This window comes from Callorhinus ursinus, unplaced genomic scaffold (genome assembly GCF_003265705.2).
Source record: "Callorhinus ursinus isolate GAN/ISIS: 27379988/994484 unplaced genomic scaffold, GSC_fseal_2.0 scaffold1, whole genome shotgun sequence".
In the NCBI taxonomy this organism is placed as follows: Eukaryota; Metazoa; Chordata; class Mammalia; order Carnivora; family Otariidae; genus Callorhinus; species Callorhinus ursinus.
Window position 1 is genome coordinate 30,098,810 of NW_027397063.1, and position 26,781 is coordinate 30,125,590.

A 26,781-nucleotide genomic window follows, 5' to 3' on the forward strand; every position below is an offset into this window, starting at 1 on the left:
ATAAATTTCTACATCTCTATAACATGTAAATCAAACTGAATTTTGATATTTTAAGTATAAACCCATGAAGTATTTAGTACTACAATAAGAAATACTTTTTAAAAATTTTAAATTACATTTATTTTATAGGGGAGAGGATATTTCTTTAAACAATGTTTGTTCAGAAAATTGATATCTGAGCTGAAATAGTGATAAAAATAGTGAAATGGAAAGGCTTTTTAATATGATTAATATGATAATCACAGCTTCCTTTTTCTCTTTCTTTCTACTTTTTGGAACTTCATCTACTTCCACATTGTCTTATTTCCACATTTTATTTTGAGATTTTATATAGTATATTTATTGCCAAAAAACAGTCTAAATAATGAAGTGGCTCTATAACTCCACATTGTCTTATTTCCACATTTTATTTTGAGATTTTATATAGTATATTTATTGCCAAAAAACAGTCTAAATAATGAAGTGGCTGAATTGGTTATTGGTCAATAACCAATTTCAATAACCATATAATTAAGTACTAAAAACATAACTTACTATTTATATTTTCTAAAGTTTTAATATTGTAAGTTAGTTGCTGGAAATGAGAAAATTCAGAAAAGTACAAAAAGACAGGAAAAAAAAATCACCTGAAATCCCAACAGTCCAATAAGTACCTTTCTATTCTATTATAAAACTGACACCAATCTGAACACTTAATTTTGCATCCTTCTCTTTTCAGTTAGGGTTATATCATTTCCCTATGTTAAAAGTTATCTAAGTGCTTAAAATGTGAAGGCTTCTTAATAGTCTATCAAAAAGTTTGTTTCCTAATGTTGGATATTAAGTTTACTTATACTTTTTTTAAAAAGATTTATTTATTTATTTTAGAGAGAAAGAGAATGCTCAAGCAGGAGGAGGGGTAGAGGGGGAGGGAGAGAATCTCAAGCAGACTCCCCAGTGAGTGCAAAGCCCTACAGGGCTCCATCTCATGACCCAGAGATCATGACCTGAGCCAAAATCAAGAGTCAGACACTTAACAGACTGAGCCACCCAGGCATCCCCTAACAATTTTTCTGTTGCAATATCATGTGGAAGATAAATTGGTTGGTTATAAAATTTTTGCCTTATAACCTTTCATTCTCAGTTTGTGATGAAATTGCTCCTTTTGTTTCAGGGAGTCAATACATTTTAGAATGAAAAAATAGATTAATTTTAGCCATAGAAATTATTCTACTAATGTGTCTTTAGTTACATTTGTCATAATTTTTCTCAGTAATTTCTCTCTGTGTGTTTGTACACACACACAAAAGACTATATATATTTGTATTTTCTCTTGTTGCTTGTACTACCTTTTATTTTGCATTTATTTTGCATTCTAAGAGAGCTCAAATTGGTTATCTACATCACTGTTTCCATTTTTCACTACAATGATATGGTTTTGACTGCTGCCTTTACTTTGAACTTGAATTCTTTTGTATTTTTAATCTGCTTTTTTTATCATATCCTGTTTTCATTATATTTCAGATAATCTTTCCTCTGTGTATTTCTGCTCTTTTTAAGTGAAGTTTGTATCTTCTTGTAGCCTACTGAGGGTTGCAAATGCTTGTCTAATAATTTTTCTGGTTCCTATAGCAAATACTATAATAATTCTTTGGGATTATGTCCCTTTCTTTTAATCAATAATATTTTTCGTGGGACCTATGTTATTTTTTATTTAACTCATTTTTGTCAGTTACAGCAATGCTAGCTTCATTAACAAACAAACTCACAAATTTCAGGAGTCAATAATAATAGGATTTTAATTCTCTCTGACACAGTATTCAATATAGAAGCTTTAGTGTCCTGTGGACTTTCACTCTGTGAGGATTCAGGAACCCAGGGTTCTTCAATGTCATGGCATTTTCATCATCCAGAGCTGTGAAATCCTCCACTTTCAAAACAGGAGAAGGGAGAAGAGAGGATGGAGAAACTCCACCAACTTCTTAAAAGCCTTCAGCAATGAAGTGAAGTATGTTACTACTCACATTTCATTGACTAAATCTACTCACATGATTTTACTCCAGAGTAAGGGGATGCTGAGACCTGTAGCCTTTCATTGGACAACTACCTGCTGAATTTAATATGGAATGGAGAACACTTTTTTTCTTTTTGATTGAAAACTAGTCATCCTAGCCTCATTGATCCTTTAAAATGGAAAGACCTACCAGATCTAATGCATGATGGCATTTAATATGTGAATATTGTTACCAAGTGACTTCTTATTCTAAAACCAGATGGTAGGTAAATATGCTAGCTCCTAGCACAATGCCCAGTGTCTAGCTTGCTTAATTGCAAATAGCCCTGTAGGTCTTAGATGGGATCTCAATTGTCCTAACTTTCTCTGGGATCTCAGATATTCCTAACCAATCAGAATTCAGTATCACTGCAGTTCTCATGGTGTGTTGCTACCAAAGCTCTCCCAGTTTCTCCCATCTTCTGCCTACATTTTACCTGGGAATTCTGAGCCCCCTCAAATACAGTGTACCACTGCCACTTCTAGATCCAATTTGGATGGCAAGATATTACTTTTATTTTGCCTAATGGGTTATTATAACACAAGATCTCTGGAGCTCAGTGGGAAAAGGATGGTTTGTTTAAAAAACCAGCACTAACTTGGTGTTTGAAGGCTTTTTTTATTATTACTATACTTTTTTTCCAGTAGAGAAATCCCAGAAAGTATTTGCATCATAGGGTTGTTCTATGTGTTGAGAGATACATAAAGAAAATACAGTTTTATAGAAGATTACTTCTAAACATGTAATTTTCCTATTTTCTCCTACATCGGAAGGCTATTTTTTTATACACTCTTCCCTTTCATATTTTCTTCATTATCTTGGCGAAAGCTCTCTAAGAGAGAGAGCCAGGATCTTTTGCACAGTGTAGGCCAGTTGTTAAACTGCCTCAGTCTCCAAGGCCAAGGCAAGCTCAAAGCCCAACAGTCTAGATCTCAGAGCTTCGTATGAAAGCTGTGGGGTCAGTAAGTACAGGAACCTTTGAAGTAGTGTATATCATGCTATGGGTTTCCCTCCTGAGAATTAGCAAGAGTAGTGTGTGTTCACTGTTTCTCTCTGGGTTTCAGAAGGCAATTCCACAATATATCTCATTTCAACCCAGCTACAAAGTAGGAATTCAAGGTCACTACTGAGCCATTATATTTAATGCAATCAAACACAATGTATTCTTTTATTATAGATTTCACATGATGTGTCTAATTTGATGTATACTTTTTTCTCATCTTTTCAGTAATTTTTGGAATATTACTTGTATGGATTAGTGAAAAAAGAGTCCTTTTCTATACTTACTCCTAAAAGCCTTTTATAAAATTAGCTTTTATCAGTCACTCCTCATGTGTCCTTGGCTTCTCAACTTCAATGATTTCAGTTGTGCATTGGATTTTTGTCCGACTTTATTTCAAATTGCACCTCTCATTTATTTATTTATACAATTATTTATATATACTACAAATATACACAGAAGTCTATGTACTTATATAAATTATATGAACTTATATATATAATATAAATAAGTATATCTATATTATATATAATACTGTATATATGGTATAATATAAACTTGTGAAATTTTTTACTAATTTTACACTTTAGTTGTAGTGACATATTAAGATATGTTGCCTCTTCTTTTTTATAATCACTGAATTTATCTGCCTTTTGCTAAAATTTGTTATAAACAAATTTTGAGTGCCCTACATTTTTACCTACTGGTAGGCTTCTGAAAGTTAGCATATAATTTAATATGAATTAGGAGTTTAAAAAAAACAATTTAGACAACTAAGGTAAAGAAAAATCAAATTATATAATATAAAGAAAGAAAATTCAAATAGTTTAGTAAATGCTTCAATTTAAACCAAGAAAGTCATATGTCATCCTTCAAGTCTTGCAAATTCTATATGGTAAATTGTGATTTATTTTTATTGCTCTGAGATTCATTACATTCCACTGAATGTTCAATTTATGCAAGAAGTATTTTAGAAACAATATTCATGATCAATACTAATTTGCTGATTTTTCAGAGACAGTATTTATATTTTGGAAGATTCACACTCACCTCCTCCTCCACAGAAGGGGAAAAATAGTAAGGCATGGAAAACCTGAGGAAGGAAGCAAGATCAAGACTAAATTAGTAAACTTTCAGTCACAAAATGTATTAGCTATGAAAAAATCAAATACCTTTCATAGAATTCTATGAGCTATTATTAATGAAATCTGTATTAGATGTTTTTTTATGATTATGCCTGAATTTCAAAAATATAAAAATTATTTTCTTAAATGTATTAACAGATTCCTAGATTTTCAAACTTTGTGTAACGTAGAAGATATTTCACCTAATAACGATGTTGTCCTCTAAATAAAGGCAAAACCAGGAATATTTAATCCAAATTTCAGGCTTTAGGAAATGAGACTGGTATCACTAGAAATGAGCACAACATAGTATTAAGTCATTTTCTCTCTCTTTGTTGCAAATACTAATTCAAGGCTTTCACAAGGTATGAGACCCTATAAAGTTACAAGATCACAAATACCAAAGGCTGGTTTCTCTATCTAATGAAGGCAAATGTTTTTCATTCCCAATGTACCTTTGTATATGCATTTCCATAATAGAATGACACATAATCTTCTTGTCTCTTTGATTTAAACGCTCCATGAGAGTTATACCACATGGTTACCTATGGTGGTTTTATGGATGTAAAAAATGAATTTCATATGTCTATGAGGAGACCAATATACTGTAGGTTGTTGGAAAGAATGAGAGCTTACAGAAACTGTTCAGTTCAAATTCCACATCATGTTTTTGTTCTATGAATCCAGGCAAATAGTGAGTTGTATCAAATTGTGAACTGTATCAAATGCTGAAAGATATTTTCTTGAGGAAAATAAGAAATAATGTGACAAACACCTAGGGAAGTACTGTTTTGAAGAGCAAACAAAATCCCCACAAACTTTTATTCGTGGGAGATGAGTTGGATATGCCATGAAAGAGAGGTATATACAAAACAACTTCCAAAGGCCAAAGTTGCTGCAAGACCTAAGAAAAAGGCCAACAAATCCAGCTTGACAAGAAATGGCTTATGAAGGGGACTTACCAACAGAACATGTCTTGCACAACCGTAAGATAAGTAGATGTCCACAACCCAGTCTTCTATAAGATCTACTTTTATAGCCCTACAGGCTGGGAGTACAAACGGGGGGCCACCCAAGGGGGCAATGTTTCCCAACAGGTGTTCTCCAGGGTAGATTAAGGATGTTATGCCCCCAGGGTATACTTAAGGGTGTGGTTAAACAAAAGGAAAGAATGTGTGTGTGAGGGGATGTGCTTAAGATTTCAGGTCGCAGGACAGTCATCATGATGGATTTGTCCAAAATGACCTTAGTCTGGCTCACACAACAGGGAAGAAAAGTTTTTTTCTGTATAAGATCTTTAAAAATGTGTATGAGAATGTTGTAATTATTAAATTTTGATTATCATCTACTAACAATCTTTCCTTATAAAACTACCCACATTAGACATTGAATGGTAAAATGTATTAAATGCAGTTGTGTGGTCATGTTAGGATGAGGATTTTAGTAAACATGGTCTTTATTTACTAAATGAGAATGTAGTTGCACAGATAACAGCATTTGAGCATTTTCTATATGTAATGAATCAGAATTAACATTTATAAATTATATTTGTAAATGTAGTTAATTATTAATTAAATTGAATTAAACAATAATATGATTAATAAATTATATAAACTTTGAGGTGTAAGAAAATTCTGAAGACTGAAGTTGCTAAAATTGTATGTTTCTACTTTACTTGCAGGACATGTTTTATTGATGTGTTGCTACTAGTAATGGTATATTTATTTGATTTTTTTTTCAAATGCAGAATATACCAAGTCTGCATACAGTTGAATCTTTTGGCATTTTAGGTCTAAATTTTATACACTAAGCTTCTGTTATGTTCTTATGTCCTCCGACAAATGGTATATTCTTTTCTCCTTAACCTATTTTTTTGAAGAGAGAAATACAGTTAATAAGAATAAAATGCCTCTATTTTTTAATCTAGGCAAGAGGATATTGGGGAAAGAGAATCATCTTATTCAAGAATATTTTATATATTACAAATTTATATGTACATACATAAACACACACACACACACACACACACACACACACACACACACACACGCTGCTCTCCCTAAATACTTGCTTTTACATGCTCATTCATTTGATGGGAGTACTGAAGCCTAGGAGAAAGAGAAACCATTTTGAAAGTATTCATACTAATTTTCTAATGATGAAAATTTTGAAACACATTTAGTTATCTGAGTAATTCTTATAAGTGACATTATTTTCAGCATAAAATTCAGTAAAATTTGAGTTACATACTGAGTGCAAAGTGTAATTCATATCAGATGATTTTAAGATATGGATGAATAATACCATGAATAAAATTAAGGTATAACTCATTATTTGGAAGCACCTTAAAAATCTACCAAAATTTTTTAATAGATGAAAGCATACATAGGGTATAATATACCATTGAGTTAGTGATTCCTGATCACTGAAATCAGGAATTAATTATGATTGAATACATTTAGGAATTGAATTTATGATTGAAAGTAATGAGTGTTACTCCTAAGAAATTTTAAAAACTCACTTGGACATAGTCTCCTGCAATGTGCAAAAGACATTTAAACATCCCTGACAAGAGACCAGGTAGCCATTACTTGAACTACGTCTTTGACAGAACTCAGTATCTCATGAGCTTGCTGAATACAGTGGTGAAGAGCTCAATAGATAAAAAAGCAGTCTCCATGTTAAACCCAGATCAACCTCTCACTACCTTCTAATATTCAATGAATTTTGATAAATATGATCCCCCATTCACGTGCCAGCCTTCCTCTACCCTGCATGTTCTCTTTTCCAGTGAAAACATCCCCAGATTTAAATATACATATGTATTTGTATATATCTATAAGTTTATATATGTATATATAATGTTTTACAAAGTTGGAAATACTTTTATTCTTTCTCAAAATGTAGTATACAGATTGTCAGAGAGATGAAATCACTGTATACTGATAATACATGGGTGAGGGTGTGTGTGCGTGTGTGTGTGTGGTAGCAGCGTTTTCTTTCTCAGTAGTTACCTTAGTGAAAATTTATTTGGAATTCCCAAATGAGAGTTGACATTTTAGAGGATTTGTCATTGTCTAAAGAAAATGTAGAATTGTTTCATAATTGAATTAGAGTTACATTAGTTTAAGAAGATATATAGAATTTTATTTCAAATTAATATCAGAATTTAGATGAAATGAATATTGCATATTCTATTTGGCAAATATGTACACATATATGTATGTAATTAATACACATCTATAATTAATATAAACCATCCTGAATATTTTTTTATTCTAGAAACTTACTTTAGTAGAAAATTAACAATAATTGACCTCCCATTTTCTAAAACTACAGTCATGCTCATAGCTTAGAGGATGGCATAGTCAATAGAAAGTAACTATGGTGTTACTTTCATAGATATTTCCTCTTTTCTGAATCTAAAGCAGTGTTGAGAATATTCATAAAGGATATTCATAATTATTTTTCATAATTTAGTACTTTAATGGAATTTTTTTATCAAAATACACCAAAGTTATGACTATTTTAGAGAAAGCATGTGAGCTACAGTTTTCCAACATTCCTGGATATCTACATTAATTTTTTATATAGAAACATCAGTGCATATAGATATAGTGGTGCAAATAATCCTACAGTAGCAATGCAGAAACTAACCTCTCACTAATCTCTCTCCTTCCTGTGCATACAGCTAGACTACATTTGCCAGCCTCCCTTGAAGTATGGCTGTGGGCCTGAACAGGAAATAGGAACTGAGGTAGCATATGTACTTCTCAGCCTCTGCCATTAAAATTTCTTACATATGCCTCCCCAGGCTCACTTTCTCTCAGAAGATTTTCACAGGCAAAAGTTGAAGATGGTAGCTTATGTCCCTAATACTTCTACAGTGTACATTGCCCTCCACCAATGGCCTTGAGCAATCCTTTACTGTTATGTATTAAAGAAACTTCCTATTACTTTAAGCAACCCTACATCCAAAAGCAAATTCATATTGTAAAATCAGTGGGTATAAGGATATCTAGATGGTTAGCTAGAGATAGAAAAGAACATTTAAGTATACTTGCTTTGGCTTTATGAAGTTCTTTTTGCCATATCACATTGTCAAAGTAGGAGTGAGGTAACTATCTTTAAGAGAAGGAGAAAATTTTCAGCACCCGAATCCATAGATTTAGAAGGTTTACAAGGCATAGGCCACTATAAAGTTTAGGATGGTATCTCTACTGTCTTAGATATTTAAAATTCATTTACATAATTCAAATTATATTAAAACATAGGAAGAGATTTTGAATGGAGTCTTAGGAAGAATGAATTTTGTTTTGTTTGAATTGTGAAAATATTTATTATATTTTATTTATTTTGATCTCTATTGATGATATTTTAGTATTATACAAGTAAGAAAAAAATTAATTATTTAGAACCTAAAAATCAAAAGCAGCAAACTCCTTTTTTTTATGGGGGAGGGGCAAAAGGAGATGGAGAGAGAGAATCTCAGGCAGGCTACAGGCCCACCAGATGCGGGCCTTGATCTCTCGACCTTGAGATCATGACCTGAGCCAAAATCGAGAGTCAGGCACTTAACCAGCTGAGCCACCCAGGCACCCCAAAAACAGCAAAGTTCTTTTAATTTAAATTTTACAAAATGAAAATTTATCAGGTCCAAGGAATCTATTAGAACATAAAATTTTCAAAGTCATTATCATGTTAAAATGGTGTGGGTTTTTTTGTTTTTTTGTTTTTTAGCATAATGTCCTCACTTATCTTACTCTATGACATGATTTAGCAGGTGCCCCTTCATTTTAATCATTTGTACTTCCACTTGTTTATTCATTCACTTTTCCAATAGAGAGAATGGGAATTACAGTTAGAGCGCTACGTGATTTACTAAGGGCAGTAGGAAACAGTCTCATCCATGGCTGGATGTTCCAAGAGATGACCATATAATAAGACAAATGGTACATATCAGCATATAAATGCTGGACCACGTTATGTTCACTCTTCATCTCATTGGCTCAACAAATGATTATTGAGCTTCATGCATATTCCTGCCCTGGAAGACTAAAGGGAGGCGTGAATATAGTTGGAGGTGGACAGCATAGAGGAATCTATCAAGAAAGCAATATGTTAATTAATTTGAGTGATAAATATGACCCCGAGACATGCAGAAGAAATAATAATACTTTTAGGTAAGGAGGCATGGATTACTTGCCATGTTTGAACACATGCTCATGTACTTTTAAATTATTAGGCATTTTGAGGAAGAATAGGGAAATAGAATAGAAAGGTAAACATTTCAGATATTTAGGGACTTATGTTACATGATGAACAGTTTAAATGTTATGTTGTAGAAGAGATAATAGGGAAAGGCAAAAGGCATATTATATAAGTGGTTATAATCAGGGCTTTAGGAATTTAATAGAGTAGAAGCATGGAGTTTCAATCAGGACAGATCATGAGGAGGACATTCTAAGGAAGAGGGGCAAGCGTGGCAAAGACAAGAAGATTCGAAAGTAGAAATATCATAGAATTTATATTTATTCATCAAACATATTAATAAATTTTCCATAACCAAGTGTATTCATTATTAGGATATTTGAGGGATCATAACATTTTGTTTTTTCAATTGTTTCATAATAATAGACAACAGTTATAGGAATGATAGTAGTGAATTTTTGTTTTTATACATTTGAAGTAAGAAAATCTGGGGTTTAAAAATTGAAATTCTATCACTGGAAAAAAACTTCCTTCAAATAGTGTCACAGTTTCCAGATTTATTGCTTGGGTTCTGTTCACATTTTCTATTCTAAAACTCCATTTATTATGGTTTCAGTAAAAATTCAGTCCAAAATGAAACTTGGTATACCAAATAGCAGCTCTGGAGCAATGGTTGTTTTTACCAATTTTCCAGAAAATTGATTTAGATTGTTTTGTGTTGTATGACTGTACAGAACAAAACAGAAAAGGATTCACTAGCTTGATATTTTATTCTGTCTGTGTTAACTCCTTTATTTCAACCCATAGTGTGATTACAAATAAACACATACTGATTATAACCAGTATTTGATTATACTATTAACAAGTAAAATATTTGGGGTATTAATAGAATAACACTTTTATAAAAAGAATGAGTGGCTAGATTTCCTTTTTTTAATCTCTTTTACAATATCTAGAGACATATTGTGACATTGTACGTGTCAACATACCAATCATAAGTTCTGACAAGAGTTAAGCCTTGGATCTGTGGCTTATTGGAAGGCTATTAGAGCTTAATTTGACTTATTTTTTCTTTCTGATTTAGTAGAATTTTCTAATTAGTAGAAAAATCATTCTGGTATACCAAATATAAAGGTTTAATTCCTTGTTCTAATTCTTACCCTTGGACATAATAGAGATTTGAGCTGAAAAAACAGGGGCTAGCAGATTGCATGAGTCTGCCTAGTGAACAGTTCTAGAGAGATCAATAAGGGTGAAACTGAGTAGGCAGTTAACTGGAGTCTACATGGAATATGTGCAGAGAGCAGGCCTGTTGCAGAAAATGGGAAGTAGAGCAGAGCGCTGGTCTGGGCAACCTTAACACAACAAAGCCAGAATCAAGGGAAGGAGTCTATTATTAAGCAGCAGGCAGCAAAATAAACTTGATATTGAATGAAAGACCGTGGGAAGCATTCTTAGGCACAACTTTCCCATAAGCAGAACTTAGCTTTATTGTACTGACACCTCTAAACTCTCTATCGGGACCAAGGGAGGACACAGCTGGGTGGTAGGGCTTGAACTGAAAACAAAGAGAATGAAGGCTGATACATCTATAGTTCTTGAAATCCAATCACATCAGTGATGTTAAACTTCACAAAATGCAAGTTAATGGTTGAATAATGTTTTTTTAAAACTTCTAAATGTTTGCACTGCTTGATTTGGCTAAGTCTATGGTGTAGGATGGTATGCTTCTGGAAACTTACGCTCAACATTGAGAATTTAAGTAGCCAAGAGGACACTTCAAATTACTTCTATCACCCTGATGTGGGTTTTTTCCTCAGTACCTGTTTACAAAACATAGTGAATTATAATGATAAAATTATTCATTATATAATATCCATGTAATATAAAAAAATTTCTGAAATGATGTTAACATGTACAGTTATAGAATATTATATGCAAAACATTGATGGTCTGCATATTAAATTTAATTCAGTAAGTTATTAGTGGGCATCTATATGTACCCTGATATGTGTAAAGCCTCATGGGAAATACAGAGAGAAATAACATCATCTTTATTTGAGGAAGTTTTAGGTAAAATGAGACCCAGGGAAAAAAAATACAAAAACAATGAGATTTTGTTTTTGTTTTTGTTTTTGCTGTATTTTAATAATCTCTTCAAAGTGATTACATAACAAAATATTTTTTTATCATTATTTAAGCACCATAAAGTGGGACATGAATTACCACTTATTGGAAACCAACTTAAAGATATTTGAAAATGTTTCTGGCAAGAAGTTTGTGGTCATCTATAAATAAATAACACTTAAGGAAGGAAAACAATTAATATAAATATGCACAAATTGTTATCAGCTTCTTAAACGAATAATGTCAGACAAATCAAATAATACTAATTTTATGAAGTTAATTCAGTTTAAAACTAATTAATATACAATTTATTAACTACGTCAGTAACTTTAGTTAGAAAAAAAAAAAGAAAGGAATTAGTATAAAATGTGACTAAAATCATCCAAGTAATTGCCTTGGAAATTTTTATTTTATCCAACATGGATCCCAGATATTCATTTGTGTGATTGATGGGCCATTTAGAACCAATAGCATATTGGGAAAATAATTTTTTCCAGCATTAAGTACTATTTAATAGATTCTTACTCATTGGTCAGTGCTTCTTTTTTGCAGCTAAGATTAAATCCTCCAGAGCTCAGCGTTTTGAGTCATTAAATCACCTCACCAGTGGGTGGAAGGCACCTAATAGCTGATGAGGCGTGACCTCAGAGTAGCCCACTTTCCCATTAGCTCATTTTTAAACTCTGAGATGTGTGAGCAATTACCTTTCATTCTCTTATTACACATACTCATTTCTTCTGTTCAATTATTCCTAGGGTGATGTTTAAAATCTTTTTTTTTGAAATGAGATGTTTGAGCTTTTTTTTTTTTTTCTTTGAAGTTATTTAGATAACGATGGACATCCTGTGGTCGCAAAGGAAAGTTTGTGTGTGTGTGTGTGTGTGTGTGTGTGTGTGTGTTTTAAAGATTGAATTCACTTCAGCTAACACTATCACAATTCTTTATTTAGGTTCACTATATGTTTGGGACTATGTGGAAAAGTTAAATAATACGGATTTTCTCTCATTAGCTACTGCTTTTTGTGTTCGCTTGAAAACCATAAGCTAACATGACAATAGCTTCAGAGATCACTCATTCAGTATTTCAGATCATTTTCCAATGAACTATCACTTTGTTAAAAATTTTCGTAGCATGATGTTTCTAGCTCTTTTATGCTCAACAGTGTCTAAACGGGATACTTTTTTTCTTCTTTTTTTGGCTTCTCTCCCATGGGGGAGCCTGTGGAGATATATTCAAGAGGACTTCCTAGTTCAGTTCTTTTTCACTCTGCTCTTATCATATACAGACAGAGTTTGGCTCTCAGTTTCATTTCAATAGCCATTCACTGAATACCTCCTGTGCAGATAGTGATGGTACAGGGCGCGGACATGGGGAAGACATGGATCCTGCTCACAGGGAACCCACTGAGATATAGTATATCCCTCTATGGACTTGTGAAGGTTTTCCTTTATTCTTTCAGACTGGAAAGGTTATAAAATGAACTGCAGATGACATCATAAGTATTTACAAGCTTGAAAAGATAAATGCTATAGATGTATGATTCGTCTAAAATATTCAGTCGAATCAGAGTCTGCTTAGGCAGCTTTTTGTTTCTTTGTTTTTGCAAATGAATTATCAAGGAAATTCACACAATAAATAGTCCCTTTGCTAATTGTGCCAGTTTCCTGGTTCTTGGAATTATGTTTTCAGGTTTTGAATATATATTTGTGTATTTTAATTCTCTAAACCATATTCCTTATACTTTCACTCAGTTATTATTATCTCCACCTAACATCGAGCAGACCAAAGCACACATTTAAGTGATTTCCTTAGGTTCATCTGGTTAATCAGTGACTGAGTTTACATTAAAATGAAGGTATTCTGGAGGCACCTGGGTGGTGCATTTGGTTCTTAGTTTTGGCTTAGGTGATTCTTAGTTTTGGCTTAGATCATGATCTCTGGGCTGTGGTATGGAGCCACAGGTGGGGCTCAGCACTCAGCAGGGAGTCTGCTTGAGATTCTCTCTCTTCCTCTCCCTCTAAACCCCCCAACAACCTCCACACTCTCCCCTACCTCCCTCTCTCTCTCAAATAAATAAATAAATCTTCAAAAAAAATTACAGGTATTCTGTTTTTCAGAGCCTAGTTTTTAGTCAGGCTGGTACTAATCATATAACAACTCAAAATATTATATGATTTGGTAAGCTAAGTTAATTGAGACATTTCAGACACTGAAAATTTAGATTTAACATCAGGATTCTAAACTCAAAATATTTTAACATATCATTGAGATTTATTTTAAGGGACTTTACATACTACATGAAACCATTTAGTTCTCATCATAATTGGAAGATGAAAATCAGGAATTATCATCCCCCGGAAATCTGACTTTATACAATTGCCTAAAATGTTTTGATTCCCAAGTCATGGCCTGTAGCTTTACTCCACAAAAATGGTTTAAATATGAAAGTTTTGTGTTTGTATATATTGAGAGATTCAGTTGATTTTAGTGATATTATATAGTTTCCACAAATTGTCTGACCAAAAGAGAGTTAAATTCCTTTTGCTAAGATTCACTGAAAATTGTAAGCTCTGTCTCTCTGTCAGTGGGAACTGTGTTAGAAGAAATGAAATTGAACACAGGGGGTAAGTAACAAGCTTTACCCATATAGTATCATGGCAGAAACCTGGGGTTTTCCCTTTTGGTGACCTCTCTTTTGAAGAAACAAGAAATACACGATAAATGTTTTTCTTAAATAAATCACAGCTTTGAAAAGTGGTTGATATAGCCTGAGGTTCTATTGGGGAAATAATGAATCTGTGTCCCACTGTTTTCGTCTAGCAACTGAACAAGGCATATATATATTAGTGTGTGTAGGAGATAGAATATGAAATAGACATTTCAAAAAAATATCTATTATATCTTAATGGAGTAACAAATGCAATCATTATCAGACTTGCCTTACATTTTATGTTTAATAAATTAGTTTCAAAAATATTTGTAAGTATATGTCTCTTTATAGAATTAGAATTAATAAAGAATGGTAGCAGAGGGACTACAATCATTAAGGTGTGTGTTATTGGAGTATCTGGGAGGATGATTTCTTTTAAATATATTTAAAATCACAAAATTTAGAATTTTCCCAATATTACATATTGTATTATTGCCTGCTCCTTTCACAAAGCATATAGGGAAGGTACAGTAATTAAAGAATATTTGATACTTGGGATTCCCCTCCGGCCCTGCGGCAATGTGTATAATGAATTCTAAGCTTTGATATCATGACCACTTCCCCTATTTCTTAAAATGTACATATAGTTTTTTTAATTGAGTTTTGTTTTGTTTTGATTTTTAGAGTCGGGGAGGGGCAGAGACAGAGGGGGAGAGAATCTCAAGCAGACTTCCTGCTGAGCTCAGAGCCCGATGCAGGGTTCAATCTCACAACCCTGAGATCATGACCTGAGCAGAAATCAAGAGTCAGACACTTAACCAACTGAACCACCCAGGCGCCCCTTAATTGAGGTTTTATTGTAGTTTCACATTCAGTTGTGAGAAATAATATGGAGAGGTCTCATGGACCCTTGACCCAAATAACATCTTGCAAAGATATCTCGACTAAGAAACTGACAGTGATGTAGTTCACCAATTTTACTTGGGTTTCACCAGTTTTACATGCACTCTTCTGTGTGTGTGTGCATGTGTGTGTGTGTTTAGTTCTATTTGATTTTATTTCATGTGTAGTTTCATGTATCCATCACCATAAACAAAATACAAAACAGTGTCATCACCACAAGGATCTCTCGTGCTGTCCTTTCATAACCACATCCATGTCTCTCCCACTCCCTCCTACCCCTTATTAAACACTAATCTCTTTTCCATCTTTATAATTTTATTATTTCAAGACACTATATAAATGGATTTCATCTGTATTTATAGAGTTTTTGAGTGTATTACTTTGTATATTTTCTTAGTAGTTGCCCTGGGTATTGAAATATGCATATGTGACTTACCACAGTAGCAATGGCTTACCACTTTGAGTACAGTATGGAAACCTTATTTATCTTTGGTCCCTTTGTCCTGCCCACTTTGCACTTGTCTTGAGTATCCGTCTACATTTGTTCAACATTGCATCAGTGATGTTGTAATTTTTGTTTCAACTATCATATAATGAAGACAACAAAGAAGAAGGATACTCTTTATTGGATTTACCCATGTTTTTGTTCTTCCAGTTGTTCCTTCTTCCTTCCTGATGCTCCAAGATTCCTTTTTTTCTGCTTAAAGAACTTAACTTTTCAAGACAGATCTGCTAGAGAAACATGTTCTAGTTTTCCTTCTTCTAAGAATACTTTTATTCCCTCTTGATTCTTGAAGGTTAGTTTCCCTCGATAAGAATTCACTATTGATAGTTCTTTTCTTTCAGCACCTGAATAATGTGCCACTCCCTCTGGCCTCCATAATTTCAAATGAGAATTCTATTGTCATTTAAATTGATAGTCTCTTATAGGTTATATGCCTTTCTGTCTGGCTGCTTTCAAGATTTTTTCTGTGTCTTTCAGTTTAATTTTGATGTATTTGATATGGACTTTTTTGGGTTTATCATATTTGACATTGATTTGTCTTAGTGATTCTGTACATCTATTTCTTTAGGCAAATTTGAAGTTTTGGGCCATTATTTCTTCAAATACTCTTTCAGTCCCAGTCTCTTTCACCTATTTGAGACTTGTGTGGTACCAATATTAGATATTTGATTATTGTCCCACAGGTCTGTGGCTTTTTTTTTTTCCAATCTATTTCCTTTCTCTTATTCAAATTGAGTGAATTATATTGCTTTAAGTTTATTGGTTCCATCCTCTATTTCATCCCTACTGAATTATCACGTCAATCTAGTGAGGTTTTATTTTGGTTATTATAATTTTGAATTCTGTAATTTTCATCCTATTATTTTTATTTATAACTTCTTTACTGAGATTTTTCTATTTTTTGTTTCAAGATAATTAGTGATTGCTCAAGTATTTTTATGATGACTTTAAATTACTTCTTAGATAATTACATTTGTTTCATTGATTATTTTTGTTCATTCAAGTTATGATTTTACTGGCATTTGGTGTGACCAGTTTTTATCACATCCTGGACATTTTCGCTCTTATGTTAGGAGAATCTGGATCCTATTTTAATCTTCTATTCTAGGAAGCAGTCATCCTGTTTAGGTTTAGCATACAGGTCCTGGCTTACATTTTCAGGTCATGGTTCAACTAACAATTTACTTTTCAAAGCCAAAGGATGCTATTTAGTCAGCTCGAGGTGTCTAGTTCTACTGGGGGTTGGACTGGTCTGCACCTATGCCACTTAACGAAGCAGAGCAGCTTCCCCAAGTCAGGCTGCCTGATGGTTCTAGCAGGGGTAAGTGGTTCTCTAGCTCATGGGAGGTCGCTTTAAGGGTGGGGTACTTGTCAGAGAGGGATCACCCCTCCGCCCCTGCTGCCCATTTGATCACTGTCTTTAGGCCTTGAAGGGGAGTCTCCAGCCCAGTGGAGAAAGATTGCTTTCCATGGCCACTTGTAGTCAGTGATGCTCCCACTTGATTCCCCTTGCAGGTAGTCTAGTTTCTCCCAGAGATACTGGCAGGACTCCCATTTGATATGTGATAAAAAAAAAAAAATGAGTCTGCCTAGGCCACCTGCTGTTGCTGGGTTGCGATTGGGAGAAGTCAGGCCTCAGCTGACTTTATTATTGGCTGGGGAGCCATCGTGTTCTTCCTCAGGTCCCAGTGTCCCTAAACCAGTCCTCTTTCCTCTTTCGGAGTACTCCATTCTTTGCCTTTTGCTTAATTCTGAGCTTTATAGCTGTACTTAGAAGGAAATAAAATGATATTTAAACTTTTTAATATTTTTCCAAAAATGAATCAAGAAGAGCATGCCAAGAGATCTTCTGTGAAAAAAGAAAAGCCCTGTGATAGAAAAGGTGGTATCAACGAAAGAATATGCTAAAAGTATTTAACAGGTGTTACGCTAGAGGTTCCAATCAATCAGAGCAAATTTAAACATTCTGTACCTTACAGGTGTTTTTCAGCTGAAAGCTCTGGTTTACAGGACGTTCAACAGGTTTCTCTACTGTAGAGAATACGTTTTTAAATTTTTTTTTAAAGATTTTATTTATTTATTTGAGAGAGAGAATGAGAGATAGAAAGCACGAGAAGGAAGAGGGTCAGAGGGAGAAGCAGACTCCCTGCTGAGCAGGGAGCCCGATGAGGGACTCGATCCCGGGACTCCAGGATCATGACCTGAGCCGAAGGCAGTCGCTTAACCAACTGAGCCACCCAGGCGCCCCGAGAACATGTTTTTAATATGCTAATGTTCACTGTTGGTCTCTTGGAAGGACGACAGCAATCACAGTTTTCCCAAATTTGTCTGTGCATAAAAGTGAAACCTTCTGTTTATCGTGTTTTTTGGTACTAGCATTCCATGAAAGCCTGTGGAGGAAAGTCATTTGTATCACCACCAACATCTACCTCATCTGAAGTGTTGTACTAGATGCAATCATTTAATTAAAAAGCTGTTTCTGAGAACATTAAGGAACACCTAATTCTGCTTTGACTTTTTTTTTTAAATCTGATAAAATATTTCCATATATTTAAACCTTCCTTTAAACTATATCAGGAAATAAGATTTAGATGTATGGCCAAAAACCATGTTTCTTGTGTTGTGCTAAAAATATTAACAGGACTTTTTCTAATGTTATTTGCATTTTCAATATTTTCTCTTTCCAGCTTTAAGGGACAACAGGATTGAGCTGGTTCGAGCTTCCTGGCATGAATTGAGTATCAGCGTCAGTGATGTGTCTCTCTCCGATGAAGGGCAGTACACCTGTTCCTTATTTACGATGCCTGTCAAAACTTCTAAGGCCTATCTCACTGTTCTGGGTAAGTGCAAGGGACTAACGCTATGAGATCACAAGCTAAAGCAACATGACGCAATAACACATAAATGTTTTGAGGATATATTAATAGAGTTTAATCCCTTCTCTGCTACATTATAACAAAAGGCATTTAAAAAAACCATTTTGTCACTTTCCCCATCTTAGAAATAGACCAAGGGAGGTGTAAGGATTTGTAGGACTTCTTGAGGGCATGCAGCCATCTTCTTAGCCAGCAACAGACACCAGGTTTCTTGGTTTTCAACCAAACTCCTTTGTGTCAAATCATCTATATATTGTATATACGGTGGTCCTTTTATAAAGTAGTAGAATAATGAGCAGAGTGAATACAATGTGTCTATGGGGTGGGCCTCCATTTTATTATTGAAGTCATCTGATGGGGGCCTTTTCTAATATCTTACAGCTTCCAAATATGACTTTTTGTGTGTGTACTAGTGCATTTAAATGACCCTGACATTTCTGTGTCTTTTTTTAGTTTTGTAGATTTTCTAGATTTTTAAGTACTCTCCATGCAACTTGTAGCTGCATTGTGGCTTTATTTTCTAAATACTGGGCCTTTTCCCCAAAGGTTAGAGTGATACAAAATTTATTACATTCTTAGAGATTCCAAGGAAATCAAGTTGCAGCTAAGAGCTCTCTGTGATTCTGCAGATGTCAGTGGCCCAATCAGCTAAAATTGCTGCAGTTCATTGAAACACACCTGTGTACTGAACAAGTTAGAGGAATTTAAAAGATTGATTTTTTTTTTTTTTTGCCCCTAGCTTGCCTTCCTTTTTTGATAGATAAAGGCATAACATTGCATATAAAAGAACTAATGTATGCTGTTCTGTTCGGTAGGAATATTAAAGTTAATCCAGCTAGTGAATTGGTTTTGCACATACGATATGAAATATGTTTCTTTGCAAGTCCCACTGGGACTATTTTATAAAAATCTTCACAAGTTTGCCACTACAGACAAAATATATCCACTAAAATGGAGTATTTCAAGATAACAACTGTCTAAGGTTAATGTATTGTTCTCTAGAGAGCCACCTCGAGACCCCAAGAATAGAAAACTGGCTGATTTCAGTTTATTAAATGGTAGTGTGGCATAGACTTTAAAAAAAAAACCACAATATGAATGTGAAAGGGAAAAAAAAATCAACTAATCAGAGCATGTTGACCTGTCGTTTATCATTGTTGTTCTTGTTGTTTTTTGTATTTCTCTTATTAGTGCTTTCCAACATTCTTACATATTTTTTTCTTTTCAAATTGAATTAAATGCTACAATAATCTTCAGTATGCCTTTATATTGAATAATTTTAGAAGAAATTTTAATAAACCTCTACTGTGACAAGAGAATATTATTGCCCAAGAAATATATAATGTTCTATTATTTAAATCACCCATGTACTCTCTGTGCATATTAGTTATCTGCTTAGTTATTAGATGATTTGGACTAGAAAAGGTACTACTGGTTAGCCTTAAACATAATATGCATCATGCTTCCCAAAACTACTATTGCATTTCTAATACAAATGATATCAAGATATACTTTAGAAGAATCTGAGAAATAAGTATGGTTGCAATTATTGGTGAATCCCTTATTCTAAAATGCATTTCTTAAACATAGTACATAGAGGATAATTGTATCTTTTTAAGCCTTAAGAATTAGGAAATCAGGAATGCAAAGTGCTATTTTATTTAAATCACAATTTGCTAAAGAATAAAGAAATGTGCTTTGTGGATTTTTTTCCCCATTGCAAACAATCTACCTTCTTAAATCCTTTATACTGATAAGTCTTAAGATATTTTGAATGGCTGTTTCTAAGATTTACAAAGAGTATTTTTGCAGGTAAAGCTTTAAAAGCTACTCTGAACTAAATTCATTTTAAATGCCTTCTGGATAATATACAGACACACATATGCATATATATACAGTAGTTCCCCACCCCACCCCCATCCACGATTTCACTTTCCACAGTTGTTACCCGTGACCAGCTGCGGTCTGGAAGCAGATGATCCTCCTTCTGACTTATTGTCAGGCCAATAGTAGCCTAATGTTACACTGCAATCCTGATGTCATTCACCTCACTTTCTCTTATCACACGGGCATTTTATCTTCTCACATCCTCACAAGAAGAGGGGTGAGTACAGTACAATATTTTGAGAGACCGCATTCACATGACTTCTATTATAGCATATTGTTATAATTGTTCCATTTTATTATTGTTCCAATTTATTATTGTTTCATTGTTATTATTGTTCCATTTATTATTGTCATCAGTGTTGATTTTTTACTATGCCTAATTTATAAATTAAACTTTATTTTATGTATGTATGTATGTATAGGAGAAAAACATAGTATATGTATAGGGTTCCGTACTATCAACAATTTCAGGCATCCACTGGGAGTCTTGCACTGTATCTCCCACAGATAAGGGGGACTACTGAATAGACATGTGTATATGTGTCTGTATATATATATATTATATATATATAATATATATATTATATACACACACAATTTTTATATCTATATACATTATATAGATATTTTAAGCAGTTTATTTTATTATATAACACCTTACTACTTTTGATTGAAGATATTGTCAATTAACAACCCATTTTAGCTTTGTGAATGTAATAGTCATGAGAATGAATCAGCCCTGAAGATTGATGTTCACGCCATTTGCTTAAATTTCAGGTGTTCCTGACAAGCCTCAAATTAGCGGATTTTCATCACCAGTTATGGAGGGAGACTTGATGCAGCTGACTTGTAAAACATCTGGTAGTAAACCTGCAGCTGATATAAGATGGTTCAAAAATGACAAAGAGATTAAAGGTAAAGAATGGGGAAAGGTCCCCAAGTCAAAATTGATGTGCTGAAACTAGAATGAAGTGTTCAATGCAGGGCATTTTACATTTTCTTTTTAAACCACAGTCACTTTCTGATTAAGTGTAATTTAAACCAGATTTACACATTTCTTAAATTCGGTAATTCTACAAGGTTTATTAACAATTTCCGCATGCCCCATTTTCCTCATGTCCGAGAAATCTAAAAATAATATATACTTCAGGGAAAAGTTGGAGAAATAAATGAGTTAATGTATAAAAAACACATAGATTTCATGCTTGGCAAGAGTGAGCACTAAGTACATGTTATGTATTATTATTTCCAAACTCTTTTATAGTATTTAGATTACAGACAGAGAAATTCTATGAATGATGTCTTCAATTTGTTGGTTTATGGAATTATAAAGTTCTAAGAACGAAATTGGCTAAACATCAATAAACTGATTCCTAGTATTTCTCACAGAGGGCAAAAAATATATTCATCTCAGTAAAAATGCACAGTAGTATAAATATTAAGTATAGCTCTGCTCTTAGTTCATGCACTTACATTTAAAAACCTAAGCACTTTGCAACGACGTGGATGGAACTGGAGGGTGTTATGCTTAGTGAAATAAGTCAATCAGAAAAAGACATGTATCATATGACCTCACTGATATGAGGAATTCTTAATCTCAGGAAACAAACTGAGGGTTACTGGAGTGGTCGGGGGTGGGAGGGATGGGATGGCTGGGTGATAGACATTGGGGAGGGTATGTGCTACGGTGAGCGCTGTGAATTGTGCAAGACTGTTGAATCACAGTTCTGTACTTCTGAAACAAATAACGCAACATATTTTAAGAAAAAAGAAAAAGAAGAAGATAGCAGGAGGGGAAGAATGAAGGGGAGTAAGTCAGAGGGGGAGACGAACCATGAGAGAACATGGACTCTGAAAAACAAACTGAGGGTTCTAGAGGGGAGGAGGGTAGGGGGATGGGTTAGCCTGGTGATGGGTATTGAAGAGGGCACGTTCTGCATGGAGCACTGGGTGTTATGAACAAACAATGAATCATGGAACACTACATCAAAACTAATGATGTAATATATGGTGATTAACATAACAATAAAAAAGTAAAAAAAAAAAAACCTAAACGCGCCCACACATCCTTTAGATGGGAAATAAGTTTATAGGGGAGATGCCTAGTGAGGTTAGCAGTGATTTCTGTTTGTTTCTTTTTTTTAATTTTTTAATTTTTTAACCTCACATACAGATATCTTGGACCTGATGTCAGATGCACATTCAAATCCAACAATTGTTTATGATGATTGTTAAAAATATTTCCTATGTACATAGTAATGATGTATTATTCTCAAGGTAACCTGATAGGAGATAGGTTTATGAAAACCATTCTAATTATCTTAACTTGTAAATCAAATATCTTATGTTAGATTAAAAATAGTTCTTATCAATGGGCATATAGGCCCAACAGAAATGAATAATACAGTATAGGATTATATGATATAAATAATACAATACAGGATTGCATCTATTACTGAGAAATTATAGGTTTATGATCCATTCAATTATTCTTTCTTCTACTTTAATTACTCTTTCTGTATATTTTTCCCCAAACAAGGACTTAACTGTAATTTATCCCTAATCATTACTTTTGTTGCAGATCTTCTATTAAATGCATTTTATTAAACAAAATTTGGAGAAATACAAGCCCCCAAGACACAAGTTAGACATGTTGCTATGCTAAGTTAAACTTTTAGGTTAGTATTTAACCTGATCACATAAACTGCCAGGGCTCAGCAATACCCATTCTAATTCTGCCTTTAGGATGCGTTTGTTTGGGCATGTCTGGACTTGGTTAGATCTTTGCTAAATGGACTCTCTACACTGCTTCCAGAGTCTGCCATATTAATGATAAGCATCTGATCCAGCCACTTTTTCTATTTAAGCACTTCTGATCAAAAGCACTAACCTGTAGAATAGATTTTAAATCCAACTTCCTCGGCCTATGAGAAAGCTCCAGTTGTCAGATTCTTACACATCACATTTGTCTTTCTGTGTGAATGGTTTGGCTTATGCTCGAATGTTCTTAAGTACTCTCCTTCAATTGTTTTATTATCCACATTAATTCTGACGTAGCTTGTTGCTCCCAATTTCTTAGCATTTTGTGTTTCGAGGGTTTGTCTCATCTTCCCAGGGAAGTCAGAGACTAGCATACTAGGTACTTCATTAATATTGATTGATTGTTTTTAACATTGTATCCTGATGGGAAATCTATAATGTACTCATATTTTAGAATATACCTTATTTTTTGACAAATTTGTCTTCTGCTCTGAATGCCAAACAGATTCAATTCTATCCTAGGTAAGGTGGAGACTTCTCTTTATATGTGAAACCATAAAAAGTTTGATACTATAAACACCATACTTGAAAATCAACTAAGTCAAGACTAGAAAAAAAAATCAAGATGAAAACCATATGCAGAATCAGCATATGGTTCTGTGCGCCACTCAGAAGTAGTGAGGCCTTCTTTATTTCTGCATTCTCTGATGTGTGGCCATTGAGAGAGTCCTCATTATCCCTAAACGTGCATTCATCTACATAGCTTTTTTTTTAATAACTCTTCTTTTGCATGTTGATATAGTTTGTCTTCACAATTATATGGTGAGCTTCCTGAGTGCATTCAACTATTTTTATAGGGGTATATGCAAATATGCTGTTTGCAGTACTCCGCACCGAATACACATTCATAATTCTTGCTGTCCTCTAGAAATGCTAAGTGAAATTTCACTCTAAAATCCCTCAGCAAACACTCCTCACAGAAAGGAATGTTCCATCCTTATCTTGCAGTCTTTTCAAAGATCAAAATTTGACTTCCTATTACAATTTAACAATTTTTACTATAATATCACTTGGCACTTTTTAAAAAAGTGTCCCTAGTGTAACGCAATGAGAAAAGATAAGCTAATCAAATCAAATTAAAGTCAATTAATAAGAAATTGTTAAAATGCTTCCCAATAACTCAGAGTTCTGTCGTGCATGAGTGAAGATCCAGATGAAGAAAACAAGAACCTTGACCTAGAGATGTTTAAGATGTCTTTGGGGTGATAAACAAGTTATGGAGAATTGTTTCCTTTAAAGAGGAATGTATAACTGATGTAAATCCCAGTTATTACAGTCAAAGGAAAAGATTATTTTTCTTATGTTTTAACTAAGCATTGGCAAGTTCAGCACACTGACACTGTGTTAAGTTTCAGACTCTGTATAATGGGAGTATGGACCTTCAGTGTGACTTCTGACTTCAGAATGAGTTCATTTTTCTGTTTGTTTTCTTTTTCCTCCATCACTAGCTAACATGAATTTAATTTCCAAGTTTCTGGGTAAAAGTTGTTTGAAAGTCCTAGAGATCACATTTTCTTGGCTAGGACATTTCCATATTAGATTCTGGATCACTGGTTCTCAAACTTGAGCAGACACCATCACCTACAGTGCCTGTTAAATATCAGATTATAGGGCCCTGACCCCAGAGTTTCTGATGGAGTAGGTCTCAGCTGGAGCCTGAGAACATACATTTTCAGCACTGTGTCGCATGTGTGAGTGATGCTGATGCTCCTGTTTGGTGACCACACTGGTACAGAGAACATAAAGGTGAGAAGCATCAACAATTTCTATAAAAGTCTTGCCTCTGTCTCTGAACTTTACAATACTCACCAGTATATGAAAAACTAATGTTTGCCTCAAAGTACTGTTGCAAGGATTTTGTTTGAGCCAATATATATAAAGTGTTTTACAGTATGAAGAATCACTAAAAACACCTTAGATATCATTATCATTATTAATATTATTATTATCATTACTATCTTCAGCAAACCATGATTAATGAATTGTAAGAATCCCTGAATTAGTCCTAGAAATAAAAACAAGTGAAACAAAGTCATCCCTTCCAGGAATTCACATTTCGGGGCTGAACATATAAGACTTAACAAGTATCATAATAGATAACATGATCTGGCTATAGATTTTGTACAAGAAAAGAAGCAGAGAGCAACCCTACCTTGTAGAGGTAGAGACTTAACAATTCACTGATGAATATAGAGCAGCCCTACGTTGAGGTAGAGGTAAAGACTTAATTCACTGATGAATGTAGAGCAGCCCTACCTTGTAGAGGTAAAGACTTAACAATTCACTGATGAATGTAGGCATTCAGCAAGTAGCTGTTAAATAAATACGTGGATCTTAAACAATGAATCAAATCCATCATATAGGTTATGGGTACAAGTAGGTAGTAGAGCATTCTGAGGAAAGAAACCATGTATTTGTGCAAAGTTAAAGCATGTTTGAGGTAACCATGGAACTCTCTGTGTGATATAGATGTGAGAGGTAAACAGGAAGGCCAGGGCCAATTAAGTCTTGGAAGATCTTTTATTTCACATTTTAAGGGGTTTTTAATTTATTCTGTAAGCAATGGTTGAGACTTTTTCTTTCTATAAGCTTTAAAGAGTAGAACAAAACGTAATTTTCATCTACCCTTCCCCTCCTTCTCCTCTGCCATGAGTCTAACACAGAAATCCCTTTGGTGCCTTTGGATAGCTCTGTATTCAAAACCATAGGTGATTTCACTGCAGCTTTTTAATTTTCTGTGTAGCAAGGAAGACTGAATATTTGCCATTGAATGTGGGAAAAAGATAAACATTGCCTTTTTAAATTTACCAGTTCCCTGAGAACTTATGTTTTATAAACTTTATAAACTTTTATAAATTTTATTAATTTTTTGTTTCATGTATAAGATTATTTATTTGTAGTTTGAGCAGTTACTCTCATAAAATCTTAAGATTTCTTTTCCAGCTAACTAGCTTTTATAATTAAGGTGTTAGGCAGAATTCCATGACAACCCTCAATGACCCACATCCTTGTATAGTGTATGCAATATCACTTCCTTGATCATGTTGCCTTATATGGCAAAAAGGATTTTGCAGATATAATTATATGTCCCTTTTGAGTTCATCAAAGGAAGATTGTCAAGGGCAAACCTGATATAATGAGGTGAGAGCTTTGTAAAAGAATGAAGTGTCAGAGAGACATTCTTCCCCTGGCCTGGAAGAAAGTAAACAGCAATCTGGTGAACAGTCTATGGGGGCTGGGTGGCGAAGAGCTGTGGGTGACCTCTAGTTCCTGAAAGCAGTTCCTGAGTGACAGCTAGTGAACAAATGGGGACCTCATACATACAGACTCAAAGGAAATAAATTTACCAACAACCAGTAACCTTGAAGAAGTCCCTAAGCCTCAGATGGGAATCATAGCTCCAGCCAACACCTTGAATTGAGCCTGGTGACACTGACAAGAGGACCAGGCTAAGCCTTCTCTGGACTCCTAATCCATAGAAATTGGGACAGAATAGATGTGTGTTGTGTTGCTTTAAGCCATTAAGCTTATGATAATTTGTTTTGTAACAATAACAGAAAACTGAGATCTAGAGAAGCAGAGTAATTTCTCATGGTCATACATCTGGCAAAGACTGCACTTGAGTATTCTAAGAACTAGCACTTG

The 26,781-nt window shown here is 34.0% G+C and overlaps 1 protein-coding gene across 6 annotated transcripts in view; it reads left to right on the top strand.

Annotated features, from left to right (window-relative positions):
- The window catches only part of CADM2 (cell adhesion molecule 2), a 1,066,008-nt gene that overhangs the window by 871,561 nt on the left and 167,666 nt on the right, over nucleotides 1-26,781 (top strand). For all 6 annotated transcript variants that reach the window (XM_073892096.1, XM_073892076.1, XM_025872953.2 and 3 more), the window contains 2 exons: nucleotides 18,241-18,393; nucleotides 21,094-21,231. In XM_073892096.1, the coding sequence (XP_073748197.1) occupies nucleotides 18,354-18,393; nucleotides 21,094-21,231 (178 nt within the window). In that variant the 5' untranslated portion in view covers nucleotides 18,241-18,353. The remainder of the gene's footprint in view (nucleotides 1-18,240; nucleotides 18,394-21,093; nucleotides 21,232-26,781) is intronic.